Source organism: Coregonus clupeaformis, chromosome 15, assembly GCF_020615455.1.
Source record: "Coregonus clupeaformis isolate EN_2021a chromosome 15, ASM2061545v1, whole genome shotgun sequence".
NCBI lineage: Eukaryota > Metazoa > Chordata > Actinopteri > Salmoniformes > Salmonidae > Coregonus > Coregonus clupeaformis.
In genome coordinates, this window is record NC_059206.1 from 50509652 (window position 1) to 50533869 (window position 24218).

The 24218-nt window shown below is 42.9% G+C and overlaps 1 protein-coding gene across 1 annotated transcript in view; it reads left to right on the plus strand.

The window, feature by feature from the left end:
* itga1 (integrin, alpha 1) overlaps nt 1–24218 on the plus strand; it is an 85785-nt gene that overhangs the window by 44067 nt on the left and 17500 nt on the right. The window contains exons 3-17 of the mRNA XM_041898973.1: nt 952–1064; nt 2548–2636; nt 3359–3473; nt 4543–4670; nt 5401–5549; nt 5872–6022; nt 6527–6701; nt 8522–8595; nt 13274–13418; nt 14551–14693; nt 15173–15316; nt 15565–15825; nt 19317–19447; nt 20508–20683; nt 22660–22805. Of these exons, the coding sequence (XP_041754907.1) occupies nt 952–1064; nt 2548–2636; nt 3359–3473; nt 4543–4670; nt 5401–5549; nt 5872–6022; nt 6527–6701; nt 8522–8595; nt 13274–13418; nt 14551–14693; nt 15173–15316; nt 15565–15825; nt 19317–19447; nt 20508–20683; nt 22660–22805 (2140 nt within the window). The remainder of the gene's footprint in view (nt 1–951; nt 1065–2547; nt 2637–3358; nt 3474–4542; nt 4671–5400; nt 5550–5871; nt 6023–6526; nt 6702–8521; nt 8596–13273; nt 13419–14550; nt 14694–15172; nt 15317–15564; nt 15826–19316; nt 19448–20507; nt 20684–22659; nt 22806–24218) is intronic.

Below are 24218 nucleotides of genomic sequence, written 5' to 3' on the forward strand. Positions count from 1 at the left end.
CATAGTTGACGTGTACCTATGATGAAAATTACAGGCCTCTCTCATCTTTTTAAGTGGGAGAACTTGCACAATTGGTGGCTGACTAAATACTTTTTTTCCCCACTGTATGTGTGGATATTGGAACAGAGCCTTATTTGGGTTGGAAATTCACAGAAACCTCCATTGAAGACAAAAGGAGAGAGAGGTTGTGCCTAGATGCCTATGTTACTTAACCTGGGTTACTGTAGATGTGAGGTGAGTGATCATTCACAGATGGCATGGCTCCCTTAGAAGGCTCTCATTTAGAGTGAGTGGTGTTGCTGAAAGTGAAAGTGAGCTAGGCCAGTGTGGATCAGGCACAGATGTCTGTTCTCTATGCAGTGTGTAACTTAGCTGTGAGATTTGAGATGATGACGGCGTTCTCTCTCTCAGATGGCTGTGATTCCAGAGAGCTGAGTGTGTTCCCACTGGTTTCTCCCTCTTTAGTTGATCAGCGGTCATTAGGAGAGTGGAATGTTAATTAGATGAACTGTTTACATGCTAGCAGTTAACTAGCTCAGTTTATCATCTTATCGTACCCACAAGATTTCTGCTGAGAGAGAACCAGCACTGGACCATACAGGTTACACTCACAACAAGAGAGCCCAGCTAACAAGCAGTATTCTGATGTAAAGCATGGGTTACTCACTCAGAAATACATAAACAATGTAATGACGAGTAAACATAGTAGGCGTAAGTGCTAAATGGTGTACTTTCCACTGCACAACAAGCATTTTAAATACTTTTTGTTATCAAATTAAATTGCCTTTTTTTGTGGGAAAACAAAAACCCAACGCCAGGTCATTGAGGGGAACTCTAGTTGTTGCTTCTTTGTTTACAATGGACACAAATTTGGTAAATCTAAAGTGAAACATTATGGTGGGTGGGTATGGAATAGCCTACAAACCTCTTCCCCTGTTTCTGTCTTTAAAGGGTACTTATTGGTTCTCCCCTGGCCGGCCAGCCAGCCAAACGGACTGGAGATGTCTACAAATGCCCTGTGGGTCGAGGACCAAACCCTAAATGTATCAAACTGGAGCTGCCTGGTGAGCACTAGTTTATAGTGTGTGTTTGCATGTGTAGGTGCATGTGTATGTTATTGAAACTCCCTCTATTAGCTGTGTCTGAGTTGAGGCTTAGCCCCTCATATTGTCCGGTGTGCTGGTCTGGGACTCCCTGCCTCCCTCCCTGGGGAGTGTGCTGGACAGGACGTGAGCCAAAGCAGCACCACAGCAGCACAGGAAGACACTACATAAACAGGATTTTAATGTCTCATCTCATTCACTCATAATTATATCATGCTAACTAGATAACCAACATGACTCCTCTGCTGCATGCGCTTCATGCACCATGCCTCTGGGCTTCTGATGACGCTGACTCAATACTGAACAGGATTGGGTTCAATTCCATTTCAATAAAGTCAATGAAGGAAGTAAACTGAATTGACTGAATTGAAATGGAATTGACCCCAACCCTGATACTGACCCACTTCACAAAGGCAGGGTTGAGATTAGTTAGGATTACTAAATCAATTTAGTGGAACTAAATCAATTCATTTTGGGGGATATATTATAATTTTGTAACACATTTTGCTGACATTATCTGTTGTTTTGTAAAGTATTTTGATGTTTTATATCTGTTTATGTATTTATTATACAGTATATATTTAAATGTTCTCTGGTAAAATTATAAGAATATTTGTCCACCATACAATCTGGTCATATACAGTGTGAGCATGACAATTACTGTACTATCCTAGAGCTTGACAGGGCCATGTGTTGTTCTGCAGTCACTAGACGTGACGTGAATTATGAGTACAGAGAGTACTTTATCAGAGTAGCCTACATGATTAGAGAGTGGTCCTCTGTAGCTCAGCTGGTAGAGCACGGCGCTTGTAACGCCAGCGTAGTGGGTTCGATCCCCAGGACCACCCATACACAAAAATGTATGCACGCATGACTGTAAGTCGCTTTGGATAAAAGCGTCTGCTAAATGGCATATTATTATTATATTATGATTACTCATAAGACGTCTTTGAAAAATGCTTCTAGACAGAGAGCACATTTAATTATACATAGAATGCCATTTAGCAGACACTTTTATCCAAAGAGACTTACAAGTTACAACAGTGTATTTACATACATTTTAGTATTTGTGACCCCAGCCAGAATTGAACCCACAACCCTGGTGTAGCTAAAGCCATGCTCTTACACAGGACCAATTCAGCACACACCGCTAACTACGCTACGGTATTTATGCTGGAAAACAAAAGGTACATGTAGTCTTTTATCAGTAAAGACTGTAGAAATAGCCCATAGCCTATCCATCATTATCTGAGGTAGAAAACTATCCTATAAATAACTACATGTCAATAGTGCACATCGTCAAAAGCGAGGTCCGGAGGGTTCAAAGGTTCTGGAAGGGTGGTCTGTCTTTCTGCCTATGGGAAAATGGATAGAGGAATTTGACCAGCTGTTCTTTCTTTTCAAGGACTCTTTCACTGACTTTATATATTCCATATTTTCCCAGAAAACACAACAATTCCTAACTTACACGAAGTCAAGGAAAACATGACCATGGGAACAACGTTGGTTACCAACCCTCAAGGAGGCTTTCTGGTAAGAGGCCATGTGGGAATGTAGATGTCAGCCCTGGACTGTACGGTTGTTACTATATGTAGAGCTAACATATATATCACACACACGCACGCCAGTGGAAGCTGCTGAGGGGAGGACGGCTCATAATGATGGCTGGAAAGGAGTGAATGGAATGGCATCACCATGGAACCCATGTGTTTGATGTATTTGACGCCATTCCACTTATTCCACTCCAGCCATTACCACAAGCCCGTCCTCCCCAATTAAGGTGCCACCAACCTCCTGTGACGCACTCACACGCTCTCTCCATTACAGTCTCTCTATCGCTCTCTCTCTCTCTCTCGCTCTCTGTCTATAAGAATGGGTCCGAGTATTTATAATGATGACATAAGATATAAATTACAAAGCCCGGATCTGACCAGAACTTCCCCTCTGCCTCTTCACTGTACCTCACTGCTCATATATGGACTGTTGAATAGAGAGTCTTAGCCTATCAGATCCTGTACTTCAGAGAGTCAGTTACTTCGAGTCCAAATTAAAGACCTTAACCCTGTGTGCATGTGTGTGTAGCGTTCATGGTCTCATGATGAGGTAGCGCTGTAATCCTGCCTGCAACTTCAAAAGGTTTCACCCTCTACACAAGAGGGAATGTCCTATTGGGCTAACAGTTAAGGCTTTGGTTTTTCCCGTGGCTGACCCTACTTCAGATCCCGCCGTGACACGTGTGTACTCTTTTCATCCAGGCTTGTGGTCCCCAGTATGGCTACATGTGTGGTCAGCAGACGTACATCTCTGGGGTCTGTACCAATGTCAGCTCAACCTTCCAGGTACTCAACTCCATCGCCCCGGCCGTGCAAGGTACAGGACAACAACAAAACACACACACACACCGAGAACTACAGTCAGACCAGAGCTGCATGATCCCTCACCCTGGTGTTCCTTTTACATCCCACCCCTCACACAGACAGACCCCCCCCCCCCAACCCATTCCGCTCTTCACACCCTAACCAACCAATCCCTAGAGCCACGTGGCCAGAGAGAAATATCACTTGTGTACATAAGAGCATTCCACTTAGTGTAAACTACTCTCCAGTCTCCTGCTGCCATGCATGCCCAAGTTAGGACAGATTTTAGAGAGACTTGTCATCGCTGTCTGAACTCTGCAAATTGACAGCAAGAAGCCCAAACCAGATAATACTTGACTAAAACGTAATAATTGCTAACCTTGTATACGATCACATACAGTATATCGCTCTATTATGCGTGGGAATACTTTGGAACAGATTTCCAGAATTAAAATCACTTGGAGCTGATTTGCTGGTGATTTTACGGTCTTTTATGTCCAACAATAAAAAAAAATACATTTTGCTCAGAAAACTTGGGGGGCCAAATAAAATCACCCGCAGGTCGCCAGTTGGGGAACCCCGGTGTAGACTATTAAGTCACAGTATAGATGAGATACAGCTTTCCACCACTGTGTAGTCTCACTCACAGACATTGTAATGGACATGCATTCTAAGCAGATTATTGTTTAGTCTGTAGCTGTGTTTCAATATCCGTACTGGCATACCACTTAGAATGCATGTCCAATAGAATGCATGTCCATTGCTTCATTCTAAGTAGTATTCTAAGTAGTATACTATGGTAGTGTGGATATTGGAACAAGGCCTTTTTACAAGACTAAAGAGGGACTACTGTAGATGGGAGAGCTTCTCTGTATTGTAGTGTTCTCACTCTCTTCATCTCTCTCCACTGCACAAACCAACTGTTTAATGCATTTATTGTATAAAAACTGTTGGCAACTGTGGCTTTAATAGTTTAAACATAGTTTTCCAACTAACTTCTACATTGCATGTAATATGTGATATATTGGTTCTGTTACACAGATCATAACAGCCACGTTATTTGAATCCCTCTTGTATTCCAGAGTGTGCCAAAGAGCTTGACATTGTCATGGTGCTTGACGGCTCCAATAGTATATGGCCATGGAACAGCATCATTGAGTTCCTGGTTAAGTTTCTGAAGAATATCGAAATTGGACCTAAACTGTCCCAGGTGATTTCTTCTTTCTATTTTCACCCAAAAAAACTTTAAGGACACAGTATCAACTCTGGGCCATGACTGAGAGAGGGGTAGAAGGGAGGGATATAAGGGAGGGATAGAAGGGAGAGATAGAAGGGACCATATAATAATAATAATAATAATAATAATAATAATAATAATAATAATAATAATAATAATAATATGTCATTGTCTTGCCTTTGAGTTGCATGCATATTATGCTAATCTTCATTACAGTCACGAGTCTCACAACCACTGTTAAATCATCGCTTATACTGTTATTAGTTTAAAGTCCAAGGGCATTATATGGATGGAGAGTCCTTTTTAGAATACCCCTGCCCCTGGAGAGGAGCTGCTTCACAGTGGTTTAGCTTAATGGTGAAATTACAGTTTCCCTCTGTGCTGCACTGGAAAATATTGTCCTACAAAGTTCTCCCTTTATAGATCACATATTCCAGAGCCGGATAAGTATCCTGTGTGCTATATAAAGAGAATGACATCACATTAGAATCACCAGAACAAACCACATATCCTTCCTTACCAGACTGTCTCAGTCTATTGGAGTGTGCCACAGGAAGGGACACAGTTATAGAAGAGGGAACTGGAGAGAAGGGCAGAGAGTGAGATGAGGGTGAAGGAGGTTAAAGGGAAGAGAGTGAGTGAGATGAGGGTGAATTTGTGTGTTTGAGTGAGTGTCTGTCTGAATCCAGTCTTTTTGTTCCAGGTGGGCATTGTGTCATATGGAGAGCAAGTCATTCACAATGTGAACCTCAGCCAGTTTAGTAACACTACATCCCTCCTGGACAAAGTGATGAATCTTAAGCAGCAACAGGGTGTCAGGACCATGACCTTCCTGGGTATCGACACGGCAAGGTGCAGTACAAGAGTCTGGTCATGCTCAGTTTACAAACATTTTACTTAATTGAATTGAGTTCAGTTGAATTTAGTGTTCCACTCAGTTAAGTATGTCTATTTCTTGTACAGTGTGTGAAGTGAGTGAACATGAATGATGAATTCCCAAAGCGTCTCTCTCTTATGCTTATAATTTATGGCTTGAACACTGAAACACACTCTTGCCTTCATTGTACTAGATCTGATGTATAATGCTATTTTCACATCTCATGATCACAGTGATGTCACTACCTATGCCATGACCTTTGACCTTGACCTCTAATCAACCCTGTTGACCCCTCAGGAAAGAGGCCTTCACTGTGGAGCGAGGGGCGCGGCCGGGGGTCAAGAAGGTCATGATAATCGTGACGGATGGAGAGTCACATGACTCTCACAACCTCAAAACTGTCACTGCAGAATGCGAGAAAGACGACATTGAGAGGTTCGGTATTGCTGTGAGTATAAGGCCATCAAAACCATAATACCTCATTATTAATACCTCAATACCCTCACCACAGTAAAAGCTGTAACATACCTTTCAGTCAGGACAAGATCACAGTCACATCCCTAACAGACCTCAAATAAACACACCATATATCACCTAGTTTAAATGGTTTGGTAGCTTGGAGCTTGGTGCAAGAAGGATGAGTGTTGCAAAACCCCGGGACCTTTCCAAAAATTCCCAGGTTTTCCAGAAATCCTGGTTGGAGGCTTCTATGAATCAGGAGATAATAAGCAGTAAGGGAATCCTCCAACTGGGAATCTTCCAGCCCAGGCAGGCCAAGGATTATGGGTTCAGTTACTGTTTCCTACACGGACCACATTCTGTAATATAGAGGACTGTTTTTCAGACTTGATATCGTCATTGCGAATATGAATCTGTTCTTAATTGACTTACCTGTATATATAACGGTTAGTTGAATAAATAAAATAAAAAATACAATTATTTTTTTCTTCAGGTTCTTGGTGATTACAACAGGAACAACAGAAGCATCAATGAGGTTAAAAAGTTCATTGAGGAGATCAAGAACATTTCCAGCGATCCTGTGGGAGATCACTTCTTCAATGTGTCCGATGAGTTTGCCTTGCTTACCATCGTAGATGCTCTGGGAAGCAGAATCTTTGCCTTGGAGGGTAGGCTGAGCTAGTTTCTTCTATATAAATCATGACATGCTTTGTGCTGCTTTGAACTCAGTGATAACAATGGCAAGTGCGCTTATTCTCCAGAACTGTGCAAGAGTTCTTCTCTACAGTGGCTTGCGAAAGTATTCACCCCCCTTGGCATTTTTCCTATTTTGTTGCCTTACAACCTGGAATTAAAATTGAGGGGGGGGGGGGGGTTGTATCATTTGATTTACACAACATGCCTACCACTTTGAAGATGCTCTTGGGGTATGTCTCTATAAGCTTGGCACATCTAGCCACTGGGATTTTTGCCCATTCTTCAAGGCAAAACTGCTCCAGCTCCTTCAAGTTGGATGGATTCCGCTGGTGTACAGTCATACCACAGATTCTCAATTGGATTGAGGTCTGGGCTTTGACTAGGCCATTCCAAGACATTTAAATGTTTCCCCTTAAACCACTTGAGTGTTGCTTTAGCAGTATGCTTAGGGTCATTGTCCTGCTGGAAGGTGAACCTCCGTCCCAGTCTCAAATCTCTGGAAGACTGAAACAGGTTTCCCTCAAGAATTTACCTGTATTTAGCGCCATCCATAATTCTTTCAATTCTGACCAGTTTCCCAGTCCCTGCCGATGAAAAACATCCCCACAGCATGATGCTGCCACCACCATGCTTCACTGCGGGGATGGTGTTTTCGCGGTGATGAGAGGTGTTGGGTTTGCGCCAGACATAGTGTTATCCTTGATGGCCAAAAAACTCAATTTAAGTCTCATCTGACCAGAGTACCTTCTTCCGTATGTTTGGGGAGTCTCCCACATGCCTTTTGGTGAACACCAAACGTGTTTGCTTCTTTTTTTCTTTAAGCAATGCCTTTTTTTCTGTCCACTCTTCCGTAAAGCCCAGCTCTGTGGAGTGTACGGCTTAAAGTGGTCCTATGGACAGATACTCCAATCTGCGCTGTGGAGCTTTGCAGCTCCTTCAGGGTTATCGTTGGTCTCTTTGTTGCCTCTCTGATTAATGCCCTCCTTGCCTGGTCCGTGAGTTTTGGTGGGCGGCCCTCTCTTGGCAAGTTTGTTTTGGTGCCATATTCTTTCCATTTTTTTATAATGGATTTAATGGTGCTCCGTGGGATGTTCAAAGTTTCTGATATTTTTTTTATAACCCAACCATGATCTGTACTTCTACACAACTTTGTCCCTGACCTGTTTGGAGAGCTCCTTGGTCTTCATGGTGCCGCTTGCTTGGTGGTGCCCCTTGCTTAGTAGTGTTGCAGACTCTGGGGCCTTTCAGAACAGGTGTATATATACTGAGATCATGTGACAGATCATGTGTACACTTAGATTGCACACAGGTGGACTTTATTTAATTAATTATGTGACTTCTGAAGGTAATTGGTTGCACCAGATCTTATTTAGGGGCTTCAGAGCAAAGGGGGTGAATACATATGCACGCACCACTTTTCCGTTATTTATTTTTCTCTCATTTTTTGAAACACAATATTTTTTACATTTTACTTCACCCATTTGGACTATTTTGTGTATGTCCATTACATGAAATCCAAATAAAAATCAATTTAAATTACAGGTTGTAATGCAACAAAATAGGACAAACGCCATGGGGGATGAATACTTTTGCAAGACACTGTACATAGTGAAATAAACAGAGATTTGATATTAATCCCCAAGGGGAAGTGAGTTATCATCCAAAAAGCCACACAGAGTCATACAATTAAAACAATAACGACATTAAAAACAGTCCATAGACAGTTACAATGAAAATGGATCAGTGAGAGTGATTGTATAGTAACGGATCAATGTGAATGTCCTTTCCACAGCAACGTCAGGTAACTACACCTCGTCGTTTGAGATGGAGATGTCCCAGGCTGGTTTCAGTGCCCACACCTCTAAGGTGAGTCCACATTACATACTGTTGTTTCTTTCTACTCCTGGGGCATATTCATTACACCGATTCTGTTGCAAAACATTCATTAAATGGAAGCGAACGAAACAGGGGGGACCTAACTGTTTGCTCTGTTTGCTTCCATTCGGTTCTAAAACGGGAAATGGTTTTCGTAAATAAATACAACTCTGCTTTCCTTTCCCCTTTCCTACCAACTAACTCCTTCTACCCCTGCTTTCCACTGTCCTACACTGTTAAAAGAAACAGTTTGAAAATATGCAGCTAGGCTTTTCCAACACCAGGAGGCAACTAATTGCATAAATCTATCAAATGTTTTATGTTTCAAAATACTCTCTTTTAATAGTGTACTCCCACTGTCCTAGCCCACTGGGCTAAAGGGTGCAGCATATTACCGTGGGGATCGGTTTATAGGATATCACGCTTGTGAATCTTTGACTGCCCGCTTATCAGCCCAAGTCAGATACAGTACAGAACGACGGTGTGTGTTGTGTTATTCACTGAGCACAGACGTCAATTCAACGCTTTTCATTGAAATGACGTGGAAACCAGTGGCGATTTTAGCATGTAAATCTTGGTGGGGCAAAAAAGTAATATATGGGATGCATGCCAGCAAAGCCACTACACAACACAAAATACATTAATTTCACTATAACGGTGACAAACGGTGCCCACAAACTGTTAGGGCCTACATACAGCTGTCCCAACACCTTATCACTGCTACACCTGGCTTTCAGCGGAGTTGTCTGGCAGCGAAACAGTTCATTCAGCCTCATTTACTGCCTTTAAAAAAACATAGCTGATATGGCTGACTTGCTTAAATATATGTGGTTTCTACTGACAATTGAGATGTACAAACTATGGCATAAGGGGACGACAAGGGGATAAGAGGCAATCCTTAATTTCGAATAAGACATTAATTAGCGAGCTGCGACGGACGAAGTCAGTATAACTATTTGTTCAGCACTTTTGAAATGTACAGCGACAGAATTCAGAACATGGGCCGTTCTTACAGTATTCTCCCTGTACACCAAGTCAGAACCGTAGGATAAGTAAAGGGGGCATATAAGCAGACAATGAAAGTTCTTACAATATTCAATGATGACATTTCTCTAAAACAGGTTATAGGCTACATGTGTACCACCAAGTTAGAACTAGGTGAAATTAAGAAGTGAAAATATACCAAATTATTAGGGTGAGGCACATTGAATGCCGTTTGGGTCTTTACGTGTCAAAAAAGAAACACGTCAAATAACACTATTTGACCCGTTAAATAAGCTTTTAATTTGACACGTCAAATAACACAATTTTATTATAGAATTTGCACGTGCAAGCCAAGCGCCACCACTACTATCAGTAGCACTGTCAAAGCTATACAAAAAAAAGTCTGCAAACAAGCATACACCGGCCATGAACGATGTGTTTACAATACCGTGTTGATGAAAATAGACCAAATTATTAGGGTGAGGCACATGGGCTTATAACAGCTTACTACACAACATACACTTAGTATTACTTTCTTAGTTACAGTATACATATCTCCCTTGCATATTACATAATTTATGCAGCAGCATACAAGACATTTTTGGACTCACCTTGTTTTGCTGTGCTCACTTAAACAGGAAGGTGGCACAGCGGTCCTTTGTGGGCAAATTTTCATTAAAGTCTGGCATTCTCTGGATTTATGGTGGGAACTCGTAAAAAAGCCACACAGCCACTCCACTGAATAGCAGGCTAGTGATTGCTTTGCAATGCTTGCAGTTAGCCACTGATTCCTTCCAAACCACTCATTGTTGAATTTACGATTTCCAACTTGTTGGTTAATGTTTATGTCCAATGGCCAATGAGCACCGATAAGTTTGATCTATAATTTCTCTTCATTATTTCTCTTCATATGACAAGGATTAAAAAGGATTTGCCAGTAGATTGTCGATTTGATTAATGATGATGACTGCGAGCTAAGAATTTGAAAGTAAGATGTTGACATGATCAGTCCAATCAAAGCTACTGTACATATAACGTGATTTGACGTCATTTTATCTGTGGCCAATGACCTTGAGCCTTCTTGGAAGGGTACTTCTAATGTAACTCTATGGCAGCACCCAAAGGGCTTACATTTTGGATGTATACCCTTACTAAGGACTTAGACTTGGCGGTGACATAGTGTCCCCATGAGTGACAGAACACTGAGCCAATCACGGCGCAATGCTCCTATTTTCTGATGGCTTGCCCCACCACCACAGAAAGCACTGAGCTAGGCTGAAACACCTGCATTTTGGAGCTGCGGCTTTATTAACTGAATTATATATTTTTTTACATTGTTTGCAAACTGATATGTGACACGTATTAATGCCAAAATAACATGCAAAAGAGGCAATCCCCCTCCCCACCAAACAAATATGTATTTATTTATTTATTTGCTAAAAATGTGGGGCTCAAAACAGGTAGGGCAGTCGCCACTGGTGGAAACAATGTTGATTCAACCGGTGTGTGCCAAGTGAGATCTTTCATTCATCAAGATGAACTATCCCTGTGCTGGTTCACCGTGATCCAACGAATGTTCTGGAGACAGAGGGACCCTCTGTCCTCTCTTTCCTCTCCTCTCTCAGCCCAGAGAGAACTGTGCTGTGGGGGAGAGGAGAACTAAGAAGAGACGACTTTTCCCGTGAGAGGATGTTCACTTTGAACAAACAAATAAATGTATTCTCCCAAACCTTATGTGCATTCATCAGGCATTGCCCCTCCGTAGATGAGTTGGAGTAAACATGCTCTACACTCTTACAAAAAAGGGTTATTTGGTTGTCCCCATAGGAGAACCCTTTTTGGTGGAAAGGGTTCTACATGGAACTCAAAGGGGTTCTACCTGGAACCAAAAGGGTTCTTCCTAAACTTTTGGTTTCACCAAATGTTTACATTCTGTCATAAAGAGCACATGTTCAACTTAATAAAAAACATGTTTTCCCATCTCAAAAGGTTAAATAAAAAAAATGACTATATTAAGTGCCAAATAAAGTAACAAGGTTGACTGTAAAAGGGTTGACAATTTCTTCTAATATCAGCCATAAATCCCCTTGTGGCAGGGGTAATGGAAGTTTGTTTTGTGCAACAGAGAGTGGCAATTGAATGCAAGCTTCACCCCCAAAAAGTAATTGTTAAAACATTTCTAGCCTATCTATGGGCAACAGGGTTGACATGTTATGTTCAACCTACTCAGTTTTCCACCGCAAAACACCAGAACATTCCCAAAAAGAGTTGAACCTGCTCACCTGCTTTTACTACATGAATTGACTATTAGATGTTCACTGTATCTTTATTTTTTTATGAATAGTTTCACCATATTAAAACAAATGGACGCAAAAGGCACTTATTTCGTGGAACGACACAGATCCATCTTGTGAAATACTTGACCCTGCCCTGTCTTCCTGTAGTCATGAAACAGGGTCTTCTTCTTCATGTTCTATGGGGGAAATGGCTACTTGACACAGTGCATTGTGACAGTGGTCTTTCTCACTGTGGTCACTGGTCTGTTTAGCCTTCACTCAAATTAGACTTTTCCACTGCCTGGGGGGTCTCTTCCTGTTTCCTGTGCTGTAGCATAACTGTCTCAAAGAGTTGGATGAAGGCCCTTAATGTCACTGCCCATGCTGTCACAGAAGACGCCATTACAAAGACAAGAGATGAGCTTTCTAGTGTCTCTATGAGCTGTTGTCTCATCTGACTCTATCATTTTTTATGTGTGCATTGTTCTATCAGGAACAATGTGCTCTTGTCCCGGACCTGCTGCTTTCGACCCTTTCTCTCTCTCTCTCTCTCTCTCTCTCTCTCTCACTCTCTCTCTCCTCTCTCTCCCCTCTCTCCCTCTCTCTCCCTCTCTCTCCTCTCTCTCCCTCTCTCTCTCCCTCTCTCTCCTCTCTCTCCCTCTCTCTCCCTCTCTCTCCTCTCTCTCCTCTCTCTCTCTCTCTCTCTCTCTCTCTCTCTCTCTCTCTCTCTCTCTCTCCCTCTCTCTCTCTCTCTCTCTCTCTCTCTCTCTCTCTCTCTCTCTCTCTCTCTCTCTCTCTCTCTCTCTCTCTCTCTCTCTCTCTCTCTCTCTCTCTCTCTCTCTCTCTCTCTCTCTCTCTCTCTCTCTCTCTCTCTCTCTCTCTCTCTCTCTCTCCCTTTCTACCACACCTGCTGTCTCGACCTCTGAATGCTCGGCTATGAAAAGCCAACTGACATTTACTTACTTATTTGACCCTGCTGGTTATCAGTGAACGTTTTAACATCTTGAAGAACGATCTGACCTTAATGGCCATGTACTCTTATAATCTCCACCGGCACAGCCAGAAGAGGACTGGCCACACCTAAGAGCCTGGTTCCCCTCTAGGTTTCTTCCTAGGTTCCTGCCTTTCTAGGGAGTTTTTCCTAGCCACCGTGCTTCTACATCTGCATTGCTTGCTGTTTGGGGTTTTAGGCAGGGTTTCTCTATAAGCTCTTTGTGACATCTGCTGATGTAAAAAGGATTTTATAAATACATTTTATTATAGTCCTTAATACAAAATGATGTCAGTCACAGGTCTGTAGGTTTCGAAAAACAGGATTATGGAAAGGACAGATACTGTACATATTGTTGTACTGGCTGAGGCAAATGTATTTTACATTTGTTAAATACAATTAATTAATTAATTCATAGGAGGGTGTGATGCTGGGTGCAGTTGGGGCGTATGAGTGGAACGGGACAGTGGTGATGCACACAGACCAGGGTACCATGGTTCCCCTAAACGCAGACTTCCAAGACCCACGGGACGAGAGGAAGGAGAGCCTGGCGGGGTATGTGGGTAAGTACAAACGACACACACACGCACACACATCCTGGTGGGGTACGTGGGTAAAGTCCAGACCAGACCAGACCAGACAAACCACCCTCATGGATTACATTGTATTTATTTACCTTTTAAACCTTTATTTAACCATACATGGCTGTTTATGATGTTGAATTCCTGCCCTGTCCTCTGTTACTGTAGTTATCTATGTGTAAGTCTAGACCTACTGTTTTACATGAACCACTCCACACATGGAGTTCACTCAAGGGAAAAATAAAGTAACGTAGAAAAACAATTATTTGAATTGAAGACAGTTAAGAAGAACAGCTTCTTATTTAGATTACAGTACAATGACAACCTGTACTGACACTTTGGAAACTGGACAGTGGGCCAAGTCCTTAATGCCTTCCAGCTCCTGTATAAACAGCACAGGGTTTATAAGTAATGCCCCATTACTGTACAATAGACAGAAACATGGTCTATGTCCCAAATGGCACCCTATTCCCTATATAGTGCACTACTTTTGACCAGGGCCCATAGGGCTCTAGTCAAGAATAGTGCACTATATAGGGAATAGGGTGCCATTTGGGAGGCAGTTATGCTTATACTCTAACTGAAATAACAGACCCACAGGGCTTACAGTAGCCTACATCTCCCCTCATACTACCTTTTATGGGCTGTAGGGAAGACGCTGTGCGGGATTAAACAATAATGTTATTTAATAAAAGTGTCATGGAGAACAATCTGGGTGGCTGTTAGTTTCAGACCAGACAAACTCAAACACTGAGTATGTCTGAAATATGAGCAGATGAACCACACACACACACATACACACATGCACACACACTTCTATCTGTTCTCCAATGTTTTACTGCTTCCTCTTAACAATGAGACTAAACTAAACTAATGCCAGGAGACAGATGTACTCAAATAAACCACTAATAGAGACACACTGTGTCCTTATGCTGTGGTCATGAACTGCTCTAGTGTGTGTGTGTGTGTGTGTGTGTGTGTGTGTGTGTGTGTGTGTGTGTGTGTGTGTGTGTGTGTGTGTGTGTGTGTGTGTGTGTGTGTGTGTGTGTGTGTGTGTGTGTGTGTGTGTGTGTGTGTGTGTGCGGGTATGTGTTTGTATCTGCCCACCCTGCAGGTTATGATGTGCAGTCGGCATCAACCCCTAACGGTGTATTATATATTACGGGAGCACCGCGGTACAACCACACAGGCAGAGTCATTGTGTACAAACTGGATGGGAAACACATCACAGTCACACAAGTACTGAAAGGAGAGCAGGTGACCAATCATCAATCATCATTCATCAATCTTCCACCACCATCATCATAATACATTACAAGCAACATCTTTACGTTATGTAGTTGCTTTGTCAAACTCATTGGGTTGTGTGGTTAGACACAGCGGGTGTGGGAAGAGACTATGCATTCTTTAACCAATGCAGCACAAAATTGTTAAGGACATAATTTGTGTACATTCGATAGAAATGAGATACTGCAAAGTGAGCAGAAAATAAAGTACTCTAATTTATGGAATTCAGAAGAGTTCGCTTATGTCAAGGCATTAGATCTTTCTACTTAAGTTTGAGCATGGAATTCAGAAGAGGTTAAGTTAAGGTTATATTAAAGCATGTATTACGATTTACGGTTGAGTGGTTATAATGTAGTTTGACCCATAGAATATATAATCCAGTATTAGAGGTTCAAAGCCCGTTCTATGGATTCTATTTCAAAGTTTTGACCTCTGTCTGTCTCCTGTAGATTGGCTCCTACTTTGGCAGCGTGCTCCAGACAGTGGATGTTGACCAAGACTCGTACACAGACATCCTGCTGGTGGGAGCTCCTATGTACATGGGCCCAGAGAAGGAGGAGCAGGGACAGGTGTACGTTTACAAACTCAATGAGGTATGTGGTATACTGTTTGTGTCTTTGACCTGTCATAGTAAATTAAGTTAAAATAATAAAATGAATTAGGTTAATAAGTGAATGTAACTATCTAGTTGGAGATCACACTTCAGGGTATGTATGTTACAATATGAAGTCTCATTAGAAAAGCTAACATTGGATTGGAACAAGGGTCTGATGATGCTCAATAAACATCTCTCTCTCCCTTCCTTCTTTCGTTCTCTCTCTCCATCCCCCTACACCTCCAGAAGGGCATGTTTGAGCACCAGACCACGCTGAAGCCAGACAACCAGATTTGTTGTACCTCGGCCCACTCCCACGGCTGCACCAACGTTAGTAAGAATGACCCGTGTGGCGCCCGTTTCGGCACCGCCATCGCAGAGGTCAGCGACCTGGACCTGGACGGGAACCGGGACGTGGCCATCGGGGCACCGTTCGAGAACGACCACAGAGGAGCCGTCTACATCTACCACGGAGCCAAGAAGACTATCAAGGAGAAATACGTCCAGGTAAAGAAAGAAAAGACCATGTGGTCTCTCTCTCTCTCTCTCTCTCTCTCTCTCTCTCTCTCTCTCTCTCTCTCTCTCTCTCTCTCTCTCTCTCTCTCTCTCTCTCTCTCTCTCTCTCTCTCTCTCTCTCTCTCTCTCTCTCTCTCTCTCTCTCTCTCTCTCTCCCCATCGCTCTCTCCCTCTCCCTCTCTCTCCCTCTCTAACCCCCCTCTCCCCCTCTCTATCTCTCTCCCTCTCTAACCCCCCTCTCCCCCTCTCTATCTCTCTCCCTCCCCCCCTCTCTCTTCCCCCCCTCTCTCTCTCTCTCCTCTCTCTCCCCTCTCTCTCTCTCAATTCAATTAAATTTAAGGGCTTTATTGGCATGGGAAACGTATGTTAACATTGCCAAAGCAAGTGAAGTAGATAGTAAACAAAAGTGAAATAAACAAAAAATATTAACAGTAAACATTACACTCAGAAGTTCCAAAAGAATAAAGACATTTCAAATGTCATATTATGTACAGTGGGGAGAACAAGTATTTGATACACTGCCGATTTTGCAGGTTTTCCTACTTACAAAGCATGTAGAGGTCTGTAATTTTTATCATAGGTACACTTCAACTGTGAGAGACGGAATCTAAAACAAAAATCCAGAAAATCACATTGTATGATTTTTAAGTAATTAATTTACATTTTATTGCATGACATAAGTATTTGATACATCAGAAAAGCAGAACTTAATATTTGGTACAGAAACCTTTGTTTGCAATTACAGAGATCATACGTTTCCTGTAGGTCTTGACCAGGTTTGCACACACTGCAGCAGGGATTTTGGCCCACTCCTCCATACAGACCTTCTCCAGATCCTTCAGGTTTCGGGGCTGTCGCTGGGCAATACGGACTTTCAGCTCCCTCCAAAGATTTTCTATTGGGTTCAGGTCTGGAGACTGGCTAGGCCACTCCAGGACCTTGAGATGCTTCTTACGGAGCCACTCCTTAGTTGCCCTGGCTGTGTGTTTCGGGTCGTTGTCATGCTGGAAGACCCAGCCACGACCAATCTTCAATGCTCTTACTGAGGGAAGGAGGTTGTTGGCCAAGATCTCGCGATACATGGCCCCTTCCATCCTCCCCTCAATACGGTGCAGTCGTCCTGTCCCCTTTGCAGAAAAGCATCCCCAAAGAATGATTTTTCCACCTCCATGCTTCACGGTTGAGATGGTGTTCTTGGGGTTGTACTCATCCTTCTTCTTCCTCCAAACACGGCGAGTGGAGTTTAGACCAAAAAGCTCTATTTTTGTCTCATCAGACCACATGACCTTCTCCCATTCCTCCTCTGGATCATCCAGATGGTCATTGGCAAACTTCAGACGGGCCTGGACGTGCGCTGGCTTGAGCAGGGGGACCTTGCGTGCGCTGCAGGATTTTAATCCATGACGGCGTAGTGTGTTACTAATGGTTTTCTTTGAGACTGTGGTCCCAGCTCTCTTCAGGTCATTGACCAGGTCCTGCCGTGTAGTTCTGGGCTGATCCCTCACCTTCCTCATGATCATTGATGCCCCACGAGGTGAGATCTTGCATAGAGCCCCAGACCGAGGGTGATTGACTGTCATCTTGAACTTCTTCCATTTTCAAATAATTGCGCCAACAGTTGTTGCCTTCTCACCAAGCTGCTTGCCTATTGTCCTGTAGCCCATCCCAGCCTTGTGCAGGTCTACAATTTTAACCCTGATGTCCTTACACAGCGCTCTGGTCTTGGCCATTGTGGAGAGGTTGGAGTCTGTTTGATTGAGTGTGTGGACAGGTGTCTTTTATACAGGTAACGAGTTCAAACAGGTGCAGTTAATACAGGTAATGAGTGGAGAAGAGGAGGGCTTCTTAAAGAAAAACTAACAGGTCTGTGAGAGCCGGAATTCTTACTGGTTGGTAGGTGATCAAATACTTATGTCATGCAATAAAATGCAAATTAATTACTTAAAAATCATACAATGTGTTTTTCTGGATTTTTGTTTTAGATTCCGTCTCTCACAGTTGAAGTGTACCTATGATAAAAAATTACAGACCTCTACATGCTTTGTAAGTAGGAAAACCTGCAAAATCGGCAGTGTATCAAATACTTGTTCTCCCCACTGTATATATACAGTGTTGTAACAATGTGCAAATAGTTAAAGTACAAATGGGAAAATAAATAAACATAAATATGGGTTGTATTTACAATGGTGTTTGTTCTTCACTGGTTGCCCTTTTCTTGTGGCAACAGGTCACAAATCTTGCAGCTGTGATGGCACACTGTGGTTTTTCACCCAGTAGATAAGGGAGTTTATCAAAATTGGATTTGTTTTCGAATTCTTTGTGGATCGCTGTAATCTGAGAGAAATATGTGTCTCTAATATGGTCATACATTTGGCAGGAGGTTAGGAAGTGCAGCTCAGTTTCTACCTCATTTTGTGGGCAGTGTGCACATAGCCTGTCTTCTCTTGAGAGCCAGGTCTGCCTACGGCGGCCTTTCTCAAAAACTAGGCTATGCTCACTGAGTCTGTACATAGTCAAAGCTTTCCTTAAGTTTGGGTCAGTCACAGTGGTCAGGTATTCTGCCACTGTGTACTCTCTGTTTAGGGCCAAATAGCATTCTAGTTTGCTCTGTTTTTTTGTTTGTTCTTTCCAATGTGTCAAGTAATTCTCTTTTTGTTTTCTCATGATTTGGTTGGGTCTAATTGTGTTGTTGTTGTTGTTGTTGTCCTGGGGCTCTGTGGGTCTGTTTGTGTTTGTGAACAGAGCCCCAGGACCAGCTTACTTATGGGACTCTTCTCCAAGTTCATCTCTCTGTAGGTGATGGCTTTGTTATGGAAGGTTTGGGAATCACTTCCTTTTAAGTTGTTATAGAATTTAACGGCTCTTTTCTGGATTTTGATAATTAGCGGGTATTGGCCTAATTCTGCTCTGCATGCATTATTTGGTGTTTTACGTTGTACACAGAGGATGTTTTTGCAGAATTCTGCATGCAGAGTCTCAATTTGGTGCCCATAAAGGGCAATGGGTTCTATAACTGATTCTCTCTCTCTCCCTCTCTTCCCTCTCTCTCCCTCTCTTCCTCTCTTCCCTCTCTCTCTCTCTCTCCCTCTCTTCTCTCTCTCTCTCTCTCTCTCTCTCTCTCTCTCTCTCTCTCTCTCTCTCTCTCTCTCTCTCTCTCTCTCTCTCTCTCTCTCTCTCTCTCTCTCTCTCTCTCTCTCTCTCTCTCTCTCTCTCTCCTGTTCTCATCTGTGGAGGCTGATGTCACTTTAAATCAAAGGATGGGCTCATTCTAATGGCTGGAATGGAATGAATGAAACACATGTAAACCATATCCTCCGATTTCTCCCTCCACCAGCCTCCACTGGTCCTCATCTGTAATCAATGTGTGGGATAGTGGTTTGTGTATAGACAATGTGCAGTAGATATGCAGTTACAGTAGGAGTAGATACCGTAGAAGTATTCCTGTTAGCCTTCTGAATGTGTGTGTGCTGGTGTGGTTTCAGCGTATCCCAGGTCCTGGAGACGGGGTGAAGACTAAGTTCTTTGGCCAGTCAATCCATGGAGTCATGGACCTGAACGGAGATGGAATCATAGACGTTACCATCGGAGGGCTGGGAGGTGCTTCTCTGTTCTGGTGAGTGTTCAGTGCTTCAGCGTTTAGAGTCAAACATAAAGTCACGCCTCGCGGTCATGGACAGTATGCGCATGCAAGCAGGAACACACACACACTCCCTCTAGCACTCCACTTCGACTATTAGTAATAGCAGTAACCTCAAATATCATCTCACATAATCAAAGACTGTCACTGTGGTTTACACAGCTGTGTCCCTCTCGGGATTTGAACCAACAACACCCTCTTCTCTATGTTCAAACCCCCTGGCCATCCTCTCCTCATAGTGCTCATGGAGCTGAACCCTCTACACACCACAGTGTGTGCTGGAATGGGCCTAGCTGACCGGGGCCAACCAGGGCTGTGTGAAAATCTCCAACTCCCAGAAGGCAAAGCTTTTAAAACATGATTTGTCAGCTCTTCCTCCTGGGCTTTTGGACCTCTGCTTAACAGAGAGTGGCTGTAGAGAGTTGGAGAGTCACTCCCTAATTCCAGAGCGTCCATGGCAGTGGACCTAACAGTTTGATACTGCAGCTGTAGAACTCAGTTACGCCATGGAAACCAGTGACCTCCGCCATTATGGATTCCTTTGTAGAGCTGCCATGGCCGGCGATGTGGTTTAGACCACGGTCGCAAACATCCTTACATGAAGGCATGAATAATGTGGTTCAAATGGGATGTTCTATTTGGGAGTTACTCAAAAAGAATTAAAGCAGTATACCTTTTGGCTTCTGCTGTTTTCCTTTTTTGGAAACTTGTATTTATTAAGTTTCATTCACAGGTCATTCACTTTGGTAACAGTTCCATGTGCCAGTTCCATGTGATAATGCCGTGTTCAAAACAACTGGGAACTGGGAAATCTCCGACTTCCGACTTCAGTGCGTTCAAAACAACTGGGAAGAATTTGCACTGACTGGGAAAAATCTATTTGAATGGTCATTGAACTCGGAATTCCAACTCGGGCCTCTTTCTAGAGCTCCGACTTTCCGACCTGAAGATCACTGACGTCATTATTTGTACTCGTATTTTTCCTCGAGTTCCCAGTTGTTTTGAACGCTGCATAAATTTGGTGTTTGTCATCCAGGTCCAAGGATGTTGCTGAGCTTTATGCCAACATGACCTTTGAACCGAGCAAGATCAACCTACAGCAGCCCACTAAAGGCTGTGTGTTGGGTGCGAGGGAAACCGTGTGTGTGAAGACCAGGGTCTGCTTTAGCTACAGCGTCAAGTCTGAGAAGGATGACACTATCTTGGGCACAGGTGAGAGTCTGATCAACCCCTTTCCTTTCATACAGTATGTTTACATGTTTACAGTGTAAACCTACTTCAATAATATGCAACGATTAAAGCTGACTCTCGATAAGAACAGTAAAAAGGAGTAAAATATAAAGCTGTGGGTCTTTCATTTTGAGGTTGCTGTAGCTACAGTGGGGAAAAAAACTATTTAGTCAGCCACCAATTGTGCAAGTTCTCCCACTTAAAAAGATGAGAGAGGCCTGTAATTTTCATCATAGGTACACGTCAACTATGACAGACAAAATGAGGAAAAAAAATCCAGAAAATCACATTGTAGGATTTTTAATGAATTTATTTGCAAATTATGGTGGAAAATAATTATTTGGTCATTAACAAAAGTTTTTCAATACTTTGTTATATACCCTTTGTTGGCAATGACACAGGTCAAACGTTTTCTGTAAGTCTTCACAAGGTTTTCACACACTGTTGCTGGTATTTTGGCCCATTCCTCCATGCAGATCTCCTCTAGAGCAGTGATGTTTTGGGGCTGTCGCTGGGCAACACGGACTTTTAACTCCCTCCAAAGATTTTCTATGGGGTTGAGATCTGGAGACTGGCTAGGCCACTCCAGGACCTTGAAATGCTTCTTACGAAGCCACTCCTTCGTTGCCCGGGCGGTGTGTTTGGGATCATTGTCATGCTGAAAGACCCAGCCACGTTTCATCTTCAATGCCCTTGCTGATGGAAGGAGGTTTTCACTCAAAATCTCACGATACATGGCCCCATTCATTCTTTCCTTTACACGGATCAGTCGTCCTGGTCCCTTTGCAGAAAAACAGCCCCAAAGCATGATGTTTCCACCCCCATGCTTAACAGTAGGTATGGTGTTCTTTGGATGCAACTCAGCATTCTTTGTCCTCCAAACACGACGAGTTGAGTTTTTACCAAAAGGTTCTATTTTGGTTTCATCTGACCATATGACATTCTCCCAATCCTCTTCTGGATCATCCAAATGCACTCTAGCAAACTTCAGACGGGCCTGGACATGTACTGGCTTAAGCAGGGGGACACGTCTTCACTGCAGGATTTGAGTCCCTGGCGGCGTAGTGTGTTACTGATGGTAGGCTTTGTAACTTTGGTCCCAGCTCTCTGCAGGTCATTCACTAGGTCCCCCCGTGTGGTTCTGGGATTTTTGCTCAACGTTCTTGTGATCATTTTGACCCCACAGGGTGAGATCTTGCGTGGAGCCTCAGATCGAGGGAGATTATCAGTGGTCTTGTATGTCTTCCATTTCCTAATAATTGCTCCCACAGTTGATTTCTTCAAACCAAGCTGCTTACCTATTGCAGATTCAGTCTTCCCAGCCTGGTGCAGGTCTACAATTTTGTTTCTGGTGTCCTTTGACAGCTCTTTGGTCTTGGCCATAGTGGAGTTTGGAGTGTGACTGTTTGAGGTTGTTGACAGGTGTCTTTTATACTGATAACAAGTTCAAACAGGTGCCATTAATACGGGTAACGAGTGGAGGACAGAGGAGCCTCTTAAAGAAGAAGTTACAGGCATGTGAGAGCCAGAAATCTTGTTTATTTGTAGGTGACCAAATACTTATTTTCCACCATAATTTGCAAATAAATTCATAAAAAATCCTACAATGTGATTTTCTGCATTTTTTTTCTCAATTTGTCTGTCATTGTTGACGTGTACCTATGATGAAAATTACAGGCCTCTCTCATCTTTTTAAGTGGGAGAACTTGCAAAATTGGTGGCTGACTAAATACTTTTTTACCCCACTGTATATCATGACTAGGGTTGGAAAATTCCGGTAACTTTCCCAAAATTCCCAGGTTTTCCAGAAATCCCGGTTCAAAATTGTCATCAATCAGGAGGGAATAAGCAGGAAATTCCGGAATCCTCCAACCAGGATTTATAGAAAAACTAGGCATTTTGGGAAAGCTACTGGAATTTTGCAACCCTAATCATGATTGGTGTGTGTTGTGTTTCAGCCATTAAGTACAACCTGACACTGGACTCTCTGAGGGCGAAGTCGAGGGCTGCGTTTGTCAACTCAGACGAGAAGAGTGAGAGGAAGGTCCAGGCCACCGCCAAGATCATTGACTCTCTGTGTGTGGAGCATTTATTCGCCATGAAGGCAAGTAAATCCTTCCTCACCCAGCCTGGTCAACATGGAGAGAAAGAGAGGCAGACGGGAGAGAGCGAGAGAGAGAGAGAGTATCTCAGCCATTAGTATCTCAGTAGACCTCCTCAACAGACTGGCTAGTGGATGTAGTGGATGGATGTACAGTATGGAGCCAAGTTGCTCTGGTATTTATTCATTGTAGGACAGCCTGGCCTCAAAGACGTAACATAGTAAATGTAAATCTGTGATAGGCCTATGTTATACTCTTAGAAAAAAGGGTTCCAAAAGAGTTATTCGGCTGTCCCCATAGGAGAACCCTTTTTGTTTCCAGGTAGAACCCTTTTTGGTTCCAGGTCAGTTAGAACCCTTTTGGGTTCCATGTAGAACCCTCTGTAGAAAGGGTTCTAAATGGAACCCAAAAAGAATCCTCTGTAGAAAGGGTTCTACATGGAACCCAAAAGGGTTCTACCTGCAACCAAAAAGGGTTCTTCAAAGGCTTCTCCTATGGGGACAGCCGAAGAACCCTTTAAGGTTCTAGATAGCACCTTTTTTTCTAAGAGTGTACGTTTGGTATGGTTACATAAGACGGAATGTTACTTAAGTCAAAAGCGAAAGGATGGAGGTTGGTCGGGGAGGATGGATGTGTGGGCGTATAATGCGAAAGTCGAGCAAACCAAAGGTTACGTGTTCGAATCACATCACAGACAACTTTAGTATTTTAGCTAATTAGCAACTTTGCAAATACTTAGCATGTTAGCTAACCCTTCCCCTAACCCCTAACCCTAACTCCTAACCTTAATCCCTAACCTTAACCTTAACCTTAACTCCAAACCCTAATCCCTAGCCTAGCTAATGTTAGCCACCAAGCTAACGTTAACCCCAACAAAGTGGAATTCGTAACATATCATATGTATTGCAAATTCATAACATATTGTAGAAATTTCAATTCGTAACATATCATACGAATTGTAATTTGTAACATATCATACGAAATGGAGAGAGACAGATTTACATTTACTATGTTACGTCTATCCCTGAGTCCAGGTTGTGTAGGAATGCTCTTAACATGAAAGTGGAGAAAGATCTCCCTCCCTTGATCAAAGGGAAAGCGTTTTCAGGAAAACAACCACTTTTACAAAAAGCCCATTACTGTACATACGCACATTTTAGCTTAAAAGTGGCCTAGAAATCGATTCACATTACATTGATTGTTAATTCTTCTATTGGTTATTTTGTAGCAGAGAGTTGTACATTATAAGGTTTTAGTAAGGAGGCCAGATGAAAAGTAGAGAGCTTTTAAAGAACAGAAGACCTTGACTGTAATGGGAACCAGAACCAGAGCTTTACTGATCAAAGCAGGGTGAAGAGAATGCCCCGACAATGACTGTTAAACTACCTCCAGTACCTCTGAGAAAGGGAGCGAGA